Source organism: Papilio polytes, unplaced genomic scaffold (assembly GCF_000836215.1).
Source record: "Papilio polytes unplaced genomic scaffold, Ppol_1.0 DF823934.1, whole genome shotgun sequence".
Classification (NCBI taxonomy): Eukaryota; Metazoa; Arthropoda; class Insecta; order Lepidoptera; family Papilionidae; genus Papilio; species Papilio polytes.
In genome coordinates this window covers 368,983-386,599 of record NW_013525270.1, presented here as the reverse complement: position 1 = coordinate 386,599, position 17,617 = coordinate 368,983, and the positions used below count along the sequence as shown (strand labels likewise).

Genomic DNA, 17,617 nt, shown 5'->3' with positions numbered 1-17,617 from the left:
TGCCCATCAACCGCAAGCAGAAGGTGTACCCCAACGGCACGCTGGTGATCGAGAACGTGGAGCGCATGAGCGACCAGGCCACCTACACCTGCGTCGCCAAGAACTCTCAGAGCTACACCGCCAAGGGAACTTTGGAATTGCAAGTTATGGGTAAGTCGATCTCTCTCAAAACTATTGCGTTTCGTACAGAAATTTGCTCAAATCAGTAATTTATTTGTCTATTGGTTTTCATCTTGTGCTTACATTTTTATTCCTTTTAATGATTACATGATTTTGAGCAAATTTCTATGAAATATTATTGTAAATGATTTGAATTTAGAAATCTAAAATGGTGAAAACCTCATCACTTTCATTTCCAAATTAAAAATAGTAATGAATTCAGATCATTTACATTAAAATGTTGATTTTCATGTTTTAGGAAGAGTTTCCTTTCTGCAAATAAAACTCATGGTCTATTACTGTTTAAAATAACGAAAGAGTAATCATTATAAGCATATTAGCATTATCTTTTTATATCTCAATTCAACTCGGCTACCATAGACAAGGAATTTAAAAGAAGAAGAACCAGATTTAAAAGAAGAAAATCAAATTTATAGGAACAGCTGATAGCAGCAAACAACAATATTTATATGTACTATTGTAGGTGTTTTATTCAATTTTTGAAATCTAAAATGTTTGAAAGTGTTAAATATTTTTTGTTTTATTTGTAGAAAGTGACATCCTGAGTTAAAAAAAAAAAACAAAGTTTAATAAAATCATAAGAATTTATCAAAATTCCATTTAAAAAGAACATATACACTCTCAGGAGCTCTTCCTTTAAATAATGTCATAATGTTACATTACTAAAATAAATAATTTTTGCCTATCTTTATTTTACTTATTTTTATAACTTAGATAACTAAGTTTTGGCAATAACAAATTATAATAAACAAAGTTATTAGAAAAAATTATGACATTATTTAATTAGCGTGTCTAATAATTTCTTTCAGATTTTTTCCACTTCTGGGTGTTCTTTTTAAAAACTATGTGTGTGTCAATCAAGATTTATTTAGCAAACATTAGGAAGATAAGCAAATAGTGTAGAAGTTTATGCCCGCCAAAGTTCGTTACCGAGACGCGTGGACGCAGGCTTATTAACACGAGTTATATTAGTGCCGCCTCAGATCTTACCGTTCGAATTCGGCGACGAGCCGGCGAACGCGGGAGATTTGACTTCCGTCACGTGTGCCGTCAACAAGGGCGACCAGCCTCTCGAAATCTCCTGGACCCTCAACGGACACGCCCTGCGTAGAAACAATGACCTCGGCGTCACCATCACTAACATCAATAAAAAGACATCCATACTAAATATCGATTCCGTGGCCGCAATCCATCGTGGTCTATACTACTGCGTGGCTAAAAATGCCGCCGGCATCGCCAACCACAGCGCTGTACTCGAAGTCAACGGTACACTCAAAAACACTTGCAATTACATCTCCTTATAGTTTAATACATCCTCTTTCCTATGCCCGTATTCATAGTTCCACCGCAAATTACCCCGTTCGAGTTTGGCGAGGAGATACTTAACGAAGGCGAAACCGCTTCCGTGTCTTGCGTGATGAACAAGGGTGACCTCCCAGTCACCTTCCAGTGGCTCTTCAATGGAGAGGAGATAAAACCGCATAACTCTCTCAATATCGTTCTCACGACGATCAGCAAGAAAACCTCAATACTGAATATCGAATCTGTTAACTACGCCCACCGCGGCTCCTACACATGCAGATTGAAAAATACAGCCGGCGAAACCAATCACACGACGTTGTTAAGCGTAAACGGTTAAAAACAGTTATTTTTGAATGTTAGATGGTATTACTTTTGATTTTGTTTGCCGCTTGTTCATTTCTATCTTCAACCTCAAATCAGGTGATACGACCGCCAGCACTGTTTGAGTTTAAAACATTAAATATTTATAATCACTTTATTCATATGTAAGTTTTCTATAAAACCTACTTTAATCTGTTACAACAGTTTTACCACAAATCCATCCGTTTACGTTCGGGGACGAGCCGGCAAACGCGGGTGACATGGTCGGCGTCCAATGTATGGTGACAAAGGGAGATACACCAATTACAATTAAATGTTAAATGGAAAAGATATCAAAGCAATTCCAGGAATTACCGTCACTATGATCGGGCATAAATCTAGCACTTTGTCAATAGATTCAGTGTCTTTAGTACATACTGGAGTATACACCTGTTTGGCCGCGAACAAAGCGGGTCATGCAAATTATTCAACAGAGCTAGCGGTCAACGGTAAATGCCTTTAACTGAAATCAGTTTAACAGTTTTTTTAACCATAATTCCCATCCTTCTCCTATTTTCGAGTATATCCCTGTCGACAGCATACAGAAGTAAACAAAAATATACCGCGATAATCTATCGTAATTTACTGAATTAAATGCATCAAAGACTTGTAGATAATAATAGAGAAAATGTTATTAGTTGTACCTCAGGTAACACCATTCGATTTCGGGGAGGAAATTTTAAACGCTGGCGACACAGTGTCACTGACATGTACAGTAGGCAAAGGAGATTTACCACTTAACATCCATTGGCAACTTAATAACGAAGTCCTCAACTCTGGAAACGGTATCCTCATAAATAGGAATGGAAAAAGGATTTCAGTGTTGAGCATAGAGAATGTGCAGCACGAGCACATCGGTAACTACACGTGCATTGCTGAGAACGAGGCTGGTCGCAGCAGTCATAGCGCGCTGCTTAATGTCAACGGTACAACATCGCAATGAATCACGATAGCAGTACATAAAAATGTTTATTTTGCTTTTGTTTGCACTTTTTAGTTTCCAATGCTATCTTTTATTTCCTACAACGTCCAATAATCGTAATAATTCCATATTTAATATTAGAAACAATGTTTTCTACCACTTAGTTGCACCACAAATAATGCCCTTTGATTTCGGGACCGAACCTGTCAATGACCAAGAAATGCTGGTCGTAACCTGTACGGCTAGCAAAGGGGACTCTCCCTTCATAATACAATGGTACTTCGATGGGAAAGTATTAAGATCCGGGGAAAACGGTGTCGTACTTGCAAACTCGAAAAGAACCAGCCAACTCACTATAGAATCTGTCAGTCATCGCAACCAAGGCAACTATACGTGTCTGGTCAAAAATCAAGCGGGTTCGGTAAATCACACCGCGGAGCTATACGTCAACGGTACATCTATTCATTTGCTTTCTCAAACTTTTTTTCTTCCTACATCCTGCAGTTCCCCCTCAAATAAAACCCTTCGATTTTGGCGAAGAACCAATAAACGCCCAAGAAATGGTTTTGGTCACTTGCACTGTAAACAAAGGCGATCAACCTTTAACTATCGATTGGTATTTTAACAAGAATAAAGTAAAATCTGGTAACATCGGAATCAATCTTATGAACACGAAGCGCTCCAGCCAACTTAGCATCGATTCAGTCAGCCACCAGAACCAAGGAAACTATACGTGTGTCGTCAAAAATGAAGCCGGTTCAGTGAATTACACCGCGCAACTCTTTGTTAATGGTATCAACTCAATAATCCATAGCTTATAATTTCGTAGAAATTAAACGTATTTTCTATGCATAATTTTGACATCCTACCCTCTCCTATAACTTTGGCGGGCCATAAAGTAAAAGTTTTAAATTCTTTTTCAGAATATTTCATGTAATGAGTAGAATATGCTAACATTATTTTCAGTCGCACCGATAATTACGCCTTTCGATTTTGACGAGTCAGTTTTTTATGGCGAGGGAGTTCAAGTGATGTGCCACGTGCCGAAAGGAGATAAGCCTCTAACCTTCAAGTGGAGTTTCAACGGAGGAGATGTGAGTTCGCTCCCCGGGTTGAACATCATGAATGTGGGTGACATGGGCTCGGCTCTCATTATTCCCGCCGTGACCGCCGCGCACTCCGGCAATTTCACGTGCACCGCAGCCAATGTGGTCGCCAGAGCTAGCCACCTCGCCACGCTCAATGTCAAGGGTACACTACGCCGTCCTTGCAATACGCTTTTCGTGTTTAGTTACCCCCCACTTTATCCCTCGTATGCAAACAACCTATAGTTTATTAATGTTAAAAAAAAATCTCTTACAGTGGCACCGATCATATCCCCTTTCGAATTTGATGAAGCTGTATTCTACGGAGAAAGTATTCAAGTAATGTGTCATATTCCTAAAGGCGATATGCCGCTAAACCTTCAATGGCTATTTCGCGATCATCCTTTAAAGAGCTCTAACGCGGTAACGGTTACCAAAGTAGGACATCGCTCGTCGATACTGGCTATACCATCTGTCACTGAGAAAAACTCCGGAAATTACACTTGCACAGCGTCCAATACAGTTGCGAGCACAAACCACACTGCTATATTAAACGTCCAGGGTACACTTTATTTGTTATGTGTGTTTTATAATTTTATTTTTGTTTATTTACGAATTCCCTTTATCAGTTCCTCCGCACATCGTTCCTTTTGAGGCTGAAGAGCCGATTTTCGCTGGAGAATCTATGCAGTTGAACTGTCATATCAACAAGGGCGATACGCCTATTGCTATAACATGGAGTTTTCACGGAAAAGATTTATCATCGCACCAGGGAATAACGACTATGAAGATCGGGCAAAGAACATCGTTACTGACTATAGCTAGCGCCTCCGCGAGCCACAGCGGAGAATACGCTTGTCATGCGAGCAACCATGCTGGCCTCGCGGTCCATTCCACCTTGGTCAATGTACACGGTACCTCTCACACGCAAAACATTCCTAGCCTTCGTCGCACGTTGCACGCTTACCTTTATAATCATACGGCTTTCCTAATTAACAGCAATGCCACATATCGTACCCTTTGAGGCCGACGAGTCAGTGTTCGCTGGAGAGTCAGTGCAGCTTACGTGCCACGTCTCGAAAGGCGACCTGCCGCTTGATATCAAATGGCATTTTCATGGATTGGATAATTCTTCATCTAACTTGGGTATAATGACGACAAAGATGACGTCACGTATGTCGTTCCTGTCGATTGCGGCGGCGGGTGCTGGCCACAGCGGTCGCTACACGTGCTCAGCCGCCAACAGCGCAGGCCTCGCCAACCATTCTACTGTCATTAACGTACGCGGTCAGTCTTGTTGCGTCCCGCCTTGTCTTTGTCGTTGCGGCTTATTGTATGTTTTCCTTATGTTAAACGAATACGCATGGATTCTTTTAACATAAAAACAGCGTCCTTGAGTTTTTATTTGCGTTAATTTTTTTGTTATTTTTATGTTTACGAGATTCCATTTTTGTTTATTACTAATACGATAATCACGGTTTAATCAAATAATTAAAATCAATGGCAACGATACATACGTAAAAAAAGGTTTTAACATTAATATAATATTACGAAATTATAGGTACTATAATCGGTTCTTCTAGGTTTTAATCAACGGTTAGGTTTATGATTTATTAAGTTCCATTGTTAAATGTTTCAACATGTGAGCAATTCCTCAGTCCTTCCGCACATCAGACCATACGAACTGGATGAAGCCGTGTTTGCGGGAGAAACGGCGCATATCGACTGCTACGTATCCAAGGGCGATCTGCCCCTCAACATAACTTGGAGCTTTCAAGGAAAACCTGTAACCGATAATATGGGTATAAAGACAACCAAACCAAGTGCGAGGGTTTCGATACTGGATATAACGAGTGCCCTAGGCAGTCATAGCGGCAACTACACTTGCACTGCAACCAACAAGGCAGGCTCTGCGAACCACACCGCCGTACTCAACGTTATCGGTATTAAATTATGGGGTCACATTGTGCCTGTCGCTTGTCTACATATTTAATTACCCTTATAACCACATCCATAACGTGTGATGACGCCCAATATGTAAACCAATATAAAAAATTCCTCTGCTTGTTAAATACGTTATATATAATCTGTATAAATTGTATTAAAAGTCTTCATTATTTCTTTCTATTTAAAATTGTTAATCTATTGTATGAAAAGCTTCTTGCGAGACATGAGTTGTAGTATTGAAGGGAACTAAGACCAATCCGCCTTAATTACATGCTTTGTTTATATTCATACGCATCATTGTACAGTTTTGCCCCAAATTCACCCGTTTACTTTCGGCGATGAACCGGCCAACGCGGGGGATACTGTCGGTGTCCAATGTATGGTGACCAAGGGCGACGCTCCTATCAATATCATGTGGAGTTTGAACGGCATCAACGTGAAGGATATTCTGGGTATAACTGTTACCAAAATTGGCCATAAATCCAGCAGCCTGTCTATAGACTCGGTCTCATCGATACATAGAGGAACATACACGTGTTTAGCCTCGAACCAAGCAGGCCACGCCAATTTTTCAACCGAACTAGCGGTCAACGGTAAATTGGGTTTAACAAGTAATATTTGTACTAGTTTATTCATTTTATAATAGTAATTCCTTTCCTTCCCCATCATCCCGTTCACCCTTGTCAGGTTGTAGGAAATAAAAACACGTCGATTTATTAATTTGGCAGTCGCACCACAAGTCACACCATTCGATTTCGCCGAAGACATCTTAAACGCCGGTGACACGGTGTCACTCATATGTACAGTGGGCAAGGGAGATCTGCCGCTACGTATCCACTGGCTTCTCAATAACAATATCTTAAACTCCGGAAACAGCATCCTAATAAATAGGAATGGAAAAAGGATTTCAGTGTTGAGCATAGAGAATGTGCAGCACGAGCACATCGGCAACTACACGTGCATTGCTGAGAACGAGGCTGGTCGCAGCAGTCATAGCGCGCTGCTTAATGTCAACGGTACAACGACAAAATATCAAGCAGTACAATTTAATTTAGATATATAATTTTGCTTCCATTTTAATATGTATGTATTTTTATGTACCCTATATTATTTTCCTAATTTTCGACCCCCATCAACCGAGGAAGTTTGTAATACGAATTGCGAATATAAACGATAAAATCATTCTTTTTCTGTTATTTAGTTGCACCGCAAATAATGCCTTTCGATTTCGGAACGGAACCCTTAAATGATCAAGAAATGGCCGCTGTAACGTGCACGGCTAGCAAAGGGGATTCCCCGTTTACTATACAATGGTACTTTAACGAGAAAATAATAAAGTCTGGCGTCAACGGTGTCGTACTCTTTAACACGAAAAGAACAAGCCAGCTCAGCATCGAATCAGTTAATCATCGCCACCAGGGAAATTACACCTGTCTCGTTAAAAATCAGGCGGGCTCGGTCAATCACACGGCTGAGTTATTTGTCAACGGTATATCTTTGTGGCACATACTATTTCATTCATTTTACTTACTGCTTCCTTTATAACCTCCTGCAGTCCCTCCGCAAATTAAACCCTTCGATTTTGGTGAAGAGCCGGTAAACGCCCAAGAAATGGTTTTGGTCACTTGCGCCGTCAATAAAGGTGATCAGCCATTAGTTATCGAATGGTACTTTAATGGAAATAAATTGAAGTCTGGTGATACGGGAATCAGCGTTTCGAATACGAAGCGCTTTAGTCAACTAAACATGGATTCGGTCAGCCACCAGAACCAAGGGAATTATACTTGTGTAGTGAAAAATGAAGCCGGTTCAGTGAATTATACTGCTCAGCTGTTTGTTAACGGTACTTACAAAAAGAACTTATTTCGTAGAATTGTGGTGTATTTAACATTTTATTATTTTATGCTATCCTATCCCTTCCTGTAACTTTGGCGGGACATAAAGATCCATACGTTGTATGTTTAGAAAAAAAGTTGATTGAAACTAGGTTATTCTAACGTTAATTTCAGTCGCACCGGTAATTATACCTTTTGAATTCGACGGCTCAGTTTTCTATGGCGAAGCAGTTCAAGTAATGTGCCACGTGCCTAAAGGAGATAAGCCTCTAACCTTCAAGTGGAGTTTCAACGGAGGAGATGTGAGTTCGCTCCCCGGGTTGAACATCATGAATGTGGGTGACATGGGCTCGGCTCTCATTATTCCCGCCGTGACCGCCGCGCACTCCGGCAATTTCACGTGCACCGCAGCCAATGTGGTCGCCAGAGCTAGCCACCTCGCCACGCTCAATGTCAAGGGTACACTACGCCGTCCATGCAATGTGCTTTTCGTGTTTAGTTTTACCCCACTTTATCCCTCATATATAAACAATGTTCAGATTATTATAATTTAGATATTTTTGTAATAGAACCAATCATCCTCCATTGAATTCCTTTAAGACCGAGTTCACAAAAAAGAACAAGTAAAATACTGCAGTGTTACTTGAGCAATGTCAGTGTCGAACACTGAATAAATTCATTTCCGCGGTTTATGGTTTTAAGAAGAATTAAACTCCAGCAAATCCGTAATTTGACGTTTTACTCCCTTTTTTCTCCGGTCTTAGGTTTACGTCTTTCAATGACTGACTTTATAAATCAACAGTTTTGCCCTACATCGTACCTTTTGAGGCCGATGAGTCCATATTTGCCGGGGAACCAGTTCAGCTCACCTGCCTCGTATCTAAGGGTGATCTGCCTCTCGATATCAAGTGGCACTTCCATGGATATGAAAACGCGTCATCTCACTTGGGCATAATGACGACAAAAATGACGTCTCGCACGTCATTCCTGTCGATCGCGGCAGCGGGCGCCGGCCACAGCGGCCGATATACATGCACGGCCGCCAACAGCGCAGGCCTCGCCAACCATTCCACTGTCATTAACGTCCGCGGTCAGTCTTGTTGCGTGCATTATGTTTGTCTGCGGCTTTTTGTACGTTTGCCTATGTTAAACGAATACGCATGGATTCTTTTAACATGTATTATAAGGCAATTTATTTTTAATTTTCGTTATTGTTTTTTTTTTTACCTATTTCCAGTATTGGTTTACGTTTATGGTTAAAAGTGTATTTCTTAATTACGCGGTAAACAATTCAACATTGTTATACATTATTCATAATAATGTTAGTATAACTAACACAGACTTATATGTTGCTTAGTCCTACCTCACATCAAGCCATTTGAATTGGACGAGGCAGTGTTTGCGGGGGAAACTGTTCATCTCGATTGTTACGTCTCCAAAGGCGATGTACCTCTAAATATATCTTGGAGCTTCAAAGGCACACCGGTCACCCAGAAAATGGGCATAAGAACATCGAAACCCAGTGAACGTGTCTCTACCCTGGATATACCGAGCGCCCTGGGCAGTAACAGTGGCAACTACACTTGCTCTGCCACCAATAGAGCGGGCACAACCAATCACACAGCTGTACTCAACGTTATCGGTATCAAACTGTCTTTTAGATGCGTCAGAAAATAGTGCCTTATGTGTTTCGTAGCATAATTACTCGTATTCCTCCGTAGAACCAACCTTGTGCACGGCTTTCGCTATGGAATAAAAAACCTACACATCCAAATTGTAAAATCTATCGTAGACCATTTAAAACATACGAAATTATATAAAACGGTTCATTAACAATTTAATCATAGTCACAAAGGAAAAAATTCTTTTCGTATTATTTATGTCTCTTTAATATTTTCATTTTCTTAAACCTAACGTCTTTCGGTAGTTCGTCCACAAATTATGCCCTTCGATTTTGGCACGGAACCGGTGAACGACCAGGAAATGATCGTCGTCATCTGCACAGCTACTAAAGGAGATCCCCCATTCGACATACAGTGGCATTTTAATGGAAAAGTCATTAATTCTGGTATCAACGGCGTCGTACTTACAAACACAAAAAGGACAAGTCAACTTACAATCGAGTCTGTCAGTCATCACAACCAAGGAAACTATACGTGCCTCGTCAAAAATCAGGCTGGCGCGATTAACCACACTGCTGAGCTTTTTGTTAACGGTATACACTGATAAGTAATGTTTGATAATTTTAATTTCATTTGTTTCCGCCTCCTCCAGTCCCACCACAAATTAATTCCTTCGAATTCAGCGAGGAACCTGTCAATGCTCAAGAAATGGTTTTGGTCACGTGCACCGTGAGCAAGGGAGATCAGCCCCTAAATATCGAATGGTATTTCAATGGCCAAAATATACATTCGGGCTCTCTTGGAATAAATCTTTCTAACACCAAACGTACCAGTCAACTCAGCATTGAATCAGTAAGCCATCAAAATCAAGGAAATTACACGTGCATAGTAAAAAATCAAGCGGGATCCGTAAACCATACTACTCAACTATTTGTAAATGGTATATTGTAGGATATAAGTACATTATTCTTTTTCTCAGAATCCTAGTAGAACTTGTGTATTTTTGATATTTTTATTTTTATTTCACCTACCTATCCTTGCAACTTCGTACTTTGGCGGGTTATAACATTAATTTATTTTTGGCATATTTTCGGTTCAAATAATAAATGGACATTCAACAAACTTATAAGATAATTAATGAGGAACCATGAAAAGGTTTCCTATATGTCACTAATGAGAAATTGAAATATTTTTCGCAGTGGCTCCTATGATATCTCCTTTTGAAATCGATCAAGCAGTATTTTACGGCGAGAGCATTCAGGTCCTATGTCACGTAACGAAAGGTGATCAACCGCTATCACTTAAATGGTTCTTCTGCGATCGCCCAGTGGATAATGTTAATGGAGTCACAGTATCAAAAGTAGGAGACAGATCTTCAATACTTGCTATACCATCTGTAACTGAGAAACATTCAGGGAACTATACATGCACAGCTTGGAACACAGTAGCAAGGACAAACCACACAGCTACATTAAATGTCCAGGGTACACTTTGATGTGATAATTAGTAGCTTTTGTTATATTTTAGTTAGTTATTTTTTTCCCATCAGTTCCCCCACACATCGTTCCATTCGAGGCTGAAGAGCCGGTGTTCGCTGGAGAATCAATGCAGTTAACATGTCACCTCTCTAAAGGCGATGCACCAATTGCTATAAATTGGAGTTTTCATGGAAAAGATTTGTCTTCTCACCAAGGCATCACCACAACTAAATTTGGAGATAGGACTTCAATGCTTACAATATCTAGCGCGACTGCTAGTCACAGTGGAGAATATTCGTGTCACGCGAGCAACAAAGCAGGCCTTGCGGTCCACTCCACTACGGTCAATGTACACGGTATCACTCGTATACCCTCATTCCCCTAGCCTCGTCGCACGTTGCACGCTTGCATAAATAATTACTCTGGCTTGTATACTATATTAACAGTGTTACCATACATCGTACCCTTCGAGGCGGATGAGTTTGTATTCGCCGGAGAAAGCGTTCAACTCAATTGCCACGTCTCCAAGGGCGACTTACCTCTCGATATCAAGTGGCATTTTCATGGCTTCGACAACTCCTCATCACATCTGGGAATAATGACAACTAAAATGACGTCACGCACATCATTCCTATCTATCGCCGCCGCGGCCGCGAGCCACAGCGGCAACTATACCTGCGTAGCTGCTAATAGCGCCGGCGCAACTAATCATTCCACTGTCCTTAACGTTCATGGTCAGTTGTGTTCTCATTCTACGTAAAGCGTTTGACACTTTGCTCAGCCTGCTGCGAATACTATGTTAATTGAATTAGCATGAATTCCATTAACATATTCAAACAGCAATCCTTTTTCGTTTCTGTTTTGTTTAAATTTAAGTTACTCCTCTCACATTTCTTCATTTGTTTGTTAACACAGTAAAACCGAACATTTTGCCCTTTGACGTCGATCAAGCATTATTTTCCGGAGAATCGGTACAAATGATGTGTCATATATCAAAAGGCGATACACCTCTGGACGTACATTGGGAGTTTAACGGGCAAAGATTATCTCGGGAACTAGGAACTTTTACAAGTGTTGGGGAACGATCATCTGTGCTGGTGCTACCGTCCGTGGTCGGCGCTCATAGCGGCAACTACACCTGCATTGCAAAAAACCGCGCGGGGATCGCCTCTTACACCACCATTCTCAAAGTTATTGGTATTTAACAAAATAGAACAGTTTAAGAGCGATTAGTTTTAGCTGCCCTTTTGCACCTTCCAACCTTAAACATTTTTTTTTGTTTTCTTTAAATTTAAGTGGTTCCGTACATAAACCCATTCGAAGTCGAAGAGTCTATTTTCGCCGGTGAATCGATACATCTCACATGTCATGTATCGAAAGGTGACCGTCCGCTTCAAATTTCGTGGAGTTTCCAAGCACAGGAAATACCGTATCATAATAATATGGGAATAACTACGACCAAGTTAGGAGAGAAAGCATCAGTGCTTAGTGTGCCGACGGCGATGGGGCACCACAGTGGCAACTACACGTGCACGGCGAGCAACCGCGCCGGCCGCGCGCACCACACGGTGCTCGTCAACATCCATGGTTCGACGTCGCTGTCTTCTTACGTTTGACTTACATTTTTGTGTAGTAACTACTATGAATGTCATAGACATTGCACGATTAGATTTAATCTTAGATTCTCTTTTTCTTATTTGATCAGTTCCTCCCCATATAATGCCATTCGAGATCGAGGAGTCCGTGTTTTATGGTGAATCGGTGCAAATGACTTGCCATGTCAGCAAAGGAGACCGACCGCTTGCGATAACGTGGACATTTGAAGGTCAAGATCTCTCTACTCATGCCGGTATCAAGACTATGAAGATGGCAGAACAAACTTCCTTCTTATCTATAGACTCTATAACGGGGGCTCACAGTGGCAATTATACATGCATTGCTAGAAATAGAGCGGGCGAAGACAGATTTTCCACTGCTCTGCGTGTTAACGGTATCTTTAGTTAGACATTCCAGCATGAACCACAATATATTATTCATTACTAACATTTACAAATTTTCTTTGCTCAGTCGTTCCCCACATCAAACCATTTGAGTTGGACGAGGCTGTATTCGCTGGAGAATCTGTTCACCTCGATTGCCACGTATCCAAAGGCGATCTCCCTTTGAATATTATGTGGAGCTTCCAGGGCAGACCTGTTAATCGTAGATCGGATTTGAAGACTATGACGCTTAGTGCTAGAGTTTCCGTGCTAGATATACCGAGCGCTATGGACACCCACAGCGGCAACTATACTTGTACGGCGACCAATAAAGCGGGCAGTGCCAACCACACAGCCGTTCTTAACGTAATCGGTACGACCCTCGCTGATGCCCGTGATGCTTACTTTTTGTTCAGTTCCTCCTGTCGTCCAACCCTTCTCCTTCGGGGAGGTCATGAATTCCGGTCAAGTCGTGACGGCGCCGTGTTCGGTTATCGAGGGCGACCACCCGCTTCGATTGCGATGGCTCTTTGACAATGAAACTATCAAACCGAGGTCCGGGATCACCGTCTTTAACATAGGAGAAAAAAGCGCCATTCTCAGCATCAATTCCGTAACGCACGAGCACGCCGGGAACTACACTTGTGTCGCTGAGAATGAAGCGGGATTTCATTCCCACACATCCACATTGATAATTAACGGTGCATAAAATCGCGGTATTTTCTATCTGAATTTCTTTTCAATTGTAGTAAAGTCTTGTTTTGTACTTTTTCTTTATTTTACATTTTATTAAACGTCCATGTAACTTAATTCCAGTCCCCCCTAACATTTTGCCGTTCACTTTCGGCGAAAAGCCCGCCAATGTCGGTGAATATTTGCAAGCTGCGTGCACTATAAACTTTGGAGATCTTCCTCTTACCATCACGTGGATATTTAACGGACAAGCAATATCGTTAAGAAACAATGACTACACAATTACCAACTCTAAGAGAAGTAGCTTACTGATAGTCGAGTCCGTTGACGCTAAACATGCCGGTTCCTATACATGCATCGGCGAAAATCGCGCGGGACGAACTACTTATTCAGCCGACCTAATCGTATACGGTTAGTTTTAAAGATAATAGTAGTCGCCTGTTTTTTGTCTTTTAGATACATTTTAGTTTTTCCCAAGAGATCACTTTCTGAATTCGTCGAGAATCGGCGATTTAACGGTAGATAATAATAGACTAAAGCAAATTTTCACTAGACCTTTGGATTTAAGCAGAGCTTATATACGAGGAGAATGATTAGATTTCTTCCAGAATTAGTTATTTTAGCATTACATAATATTATATGAAATTATAATTTGTTTTATTTATATTTTTGAAGATTAAATTATTTGTGATATTTATTGCCTCCTTTTGTTCCGATTTTTCTGGGGACTCTCAATGAATAGCGTTAAATTTTTTGTCCTAGTTCCACCATTGATAGTGCCATTCAGTTTTGGAGAAGTACCATCCAACCCCGGCGATACTGTGGTTGTGAACTGCGTCGCCACCAAAGGAGATCTGCCGTTAGAGATATCGTGGACATTTAGCAGCGAAACCATAGACTCGAGTCTGCACAACGGCATCACGACAACGGCGCTTGGCCCACGTGCCTCAGTCCTCACAATCAACTCTGTGACGGCCAACCACCAGGGAAACTACACGTGTATTGTGCAGAATGCCGCGGGGCGCGCCGAGTATGCGGCTACGCTCGTCGTCAATGGCACGTTCAATGAATGCATTGGAAGCGAATGAATGATAACGGGGACTAACATCACCAAATGCACAACAAAAGGATTCGATCCGTTCAACCTCACCGCTCTTTTCTTCATGTATCCACACTAGATGCTAACAAACTTAACAAAATTGACTTAACATGAACATATTTGATTATTTCCAGTACTGCCTCGCATAGTTCCATTTTCATTCGAGACCCCATTGTACGCGGGGCAAGCGAGTCAGGTCACTTGTTTAGTTTCCGAGGGCGATCTCCCTCTCGATATCAAATGGTACTTTGAGGGACGTCCCCTGAAAGAGAAAGCCGATGTGGCAGCAACTAAGATAGCGCAAAGGGCTTCATTGCTCCTCATCGACCCCGCCGGCTGGTCGCACAGCGGCTCTTATATGTGCCTAGCGCGCAATGCCGCCGGCTCCTCCAACTATTCCGCTACATTAGAAGTACACGGTATACATCTCTGCGTACCCCTTGCTCCTAGCACGGAAAGCTTTGCATAGTTATCATATTGTGTGCTTCAGTCGCGAAAAATATCTCCTCTCGATGAAAATTAATTTTGCTCAAAATGTAAAGATATACCAAATTCGGTTCTACTGGTGATAAACATATCTGATAGATAGTCGGAAAAAGCGTGATGACTAAAAGAGTAAATATGCGACAATGCGAAATGCAGGAACCGGCTGCGGCTATCATCGACGAAACCATTTCTTCCTTTCCCAGCATTTTGCAATTCCACGCCTAACCATTTCCTAGGTTCCCGTCTATTAATTTATTTTCTTTCTGTTACGCATCTTATGCTTTTGGGTTTTGCATGTTGCTTGCTAACTTATCTGATGAAATGATAATTTTAAAAAATTAATTGTAATTAATCCTGTAGGACAAATGCTGTAATTATGACTTCATCAGTTTGTCGGTTTATTGGTATTGTAATTTATTTGCATTTTCGCTTTCTTTGGTTTTTACGTCCCATTACTTTGTTTGGTTTTTGTTTGCTTGAATCATTTAATTTGCTATAAACACTGTTACAAAAGCTTCTATAGCGACGGCTTTAGCAACATTGGGCATACTATGTGCATTTGTACATGCCAGTAGAAGTCACGTATCCCACCCGTGAGTTATGCAACTGTTCAAACATTATTAAAATATGTCTCAAAAATGTTTTGACACCATGTTTTATGTGAATGTTTCAGCAATTGAAACTCACGATAATGCTATGTACGTTAAAGGAGCTTTTTTATAAACTGAACTAGAATTTGAATGCAATGTCGACTCACAAAATCACTTTTTGTATAATTCAAGCACAATGTAAGCATAATTTCACTTTAGTCCCAGTTTAAATTTAGTATCTTCTAAATTTTTTTAACAAAAATAATGTTCTAGACGAGGCATTTCCGATTCTAGTTCGCTGTAAATACATTTGAATCTTGTCCCCCTTTTAAAATTTTACTGAAAAGAATAAATAGTAAATTCTGTAGTGACAAGCGCCATTGCAAGTAATATTTATGTAATATGATAAATATTAAGTAAAATTTCTTACGTTATTGAAGCTTAAACAGGATGGTCTTTAAGATTAGTGTTAAAAAATGCAAAAATTGAATATTAAATCGAAAAAAATCAGATTAATGTCGCTTGTCACAGTACAAAAAAGACATTGCAAATTTTTTAATTATTAAAAAACCATTTGAAATAAATACTCATTTCTAAAGTTACTAATTCAAGTCCACAATAAATTTTTTTTTAATTTGTAAACCATCTATAAGTTTCTAACGATATTGGTAAATTTTAGTTCCCCCTCGTTGGATTCTTGAGCCCACTGACAAAGCTTTCGCTCAAGGCTCTGATGCTAAAGTCGAATGTAAAGCCGATGGCTTCCCCAAGCCCCAGGTGACATGGAAGAGGGCAGAAGGTATGAATTAAACAAAACACGTTTCAAATCAATAATTTTGTGTAATCGACCACTGACTAAATTAAGAAAAATGCATTTTTAGGGGATACGCCTGGCGATTACAAAGACCTGAAACCTAACAACCCCAATGTTAAGGTAGAGGATGGAACATTGACCATTAACAATATTCAAAAGACCAACGAAGGATACTATCTCTGTGAAGCCGTAAATGGAATTGGATCCGGTCTTTCCGCTGTTATTTTGATTAGTGTACAGGGTAAATATACTGTAAATTTTATATAACTAACAAAGTATAACGTAAAAATAAATTCTTGTAACACTAAGTTTATAAATTTTTAGCACCTCCTCAATTCGAAATTAAAATGAGAAACCAGACTGCGCGCCGAAGCGAACCAGCCGTTCTGCAATGCCAAGCTAAAGGTGAAAAGGTAAATATAAAATTTTATTAATTAAATAATTTTAAATAATAATCCTGTATTGTTATTATTATTATACGTGTTTCCTACTTTTTAGCCCATTGGAATCATCTGGAACATGAACAACAAACGCCTGGAACCCAAATCCGACCCCCGCTATACAATCCGCGAAGAGATCCTGCCCGGAGGAGTAGTCTCTGATCTGAGCATCCGACGCACTGAACGATCTGACAGCGCCCTCTTTACTTGCGTAGCAACCAATGCCTTTGGATCCGATGACACCAGCATTAATATGATTATCCAAGGTAATTGATGTCTAGATTTTTTATTGCTGACCAGCCTACCAATTCAAAGTGTTTTCATTGGTCAGTTTTTGTGGATGAATTTTAGAAACATTATTAGACTCATTGGTAGAAAACATGGTTTAAATTATTTTTTATCGGTTACAGAGGTACCTGAAGCTCCCTATGGCCTGAAAGTACTCGACAAATCCGGTAGAACCGTCCAACTGTCTTGGGCCGCACCTTACGATGGCAACTCTCCTATCAAGAAGTTCCTCATTGAATACAAACGGGCTAAGGGCAACTGGGAAAAGGATATCGACAGGTATTTACACAACAAAATATCTACTACAGACTCTACCTCTATTTAGTTTCATAGTTGAAGCGAAAATATTATAATTTAATGCACATTTTCAAATAATAATTAATTCTCCAGAGTACTCGTCCCCGGCGACGCGACCGAAGCTGGTGTTTTCAGCCTCCGCCCCGCTACCGCTTATCACATTAGGATCGTAGCTGAAAACGAGTTGGGAACCTCCGAGC

The 17,617-nt window shown here is 40.5% G+C and overlaps 1 protein-coding gene across 1 annotated transcript in view; it reads left to right on the top strand.

Moving 5' to 3' along the window:
* LOC106101954 (Down syndrome cell adhesion molecule-like protein Dscam2) overlaps positions 1 to 17,617 on the top strand; it is a 65,222-nt gene that overhangs the window by 33,372 nt on the left and 14,233 nt on the right. Inside the window, 8 exon segments of the mRNA XM_013281345.1 lie at positions 2 to 150; positions 1,153 to 1,446; positions 16,258 to 16,377; positions 16,460 to 16,633; positions 16,717 to 16,805; positions 16,891 to 17,098; positions 17,243 to 17,399; positions 17,511 to 17,616. Coding sequence (XP_013136799.1) covers positions 2 to 150; positions 1,153 to 1,446; positions 16,258 to 16,377; positions 16,460 to 16,633; positions 16,717 to 16,805; positions 16,891 to 17,098; positions 17,243 to 17,399; positions 17,511 to 17,616 — 1,297 coding nt within the window.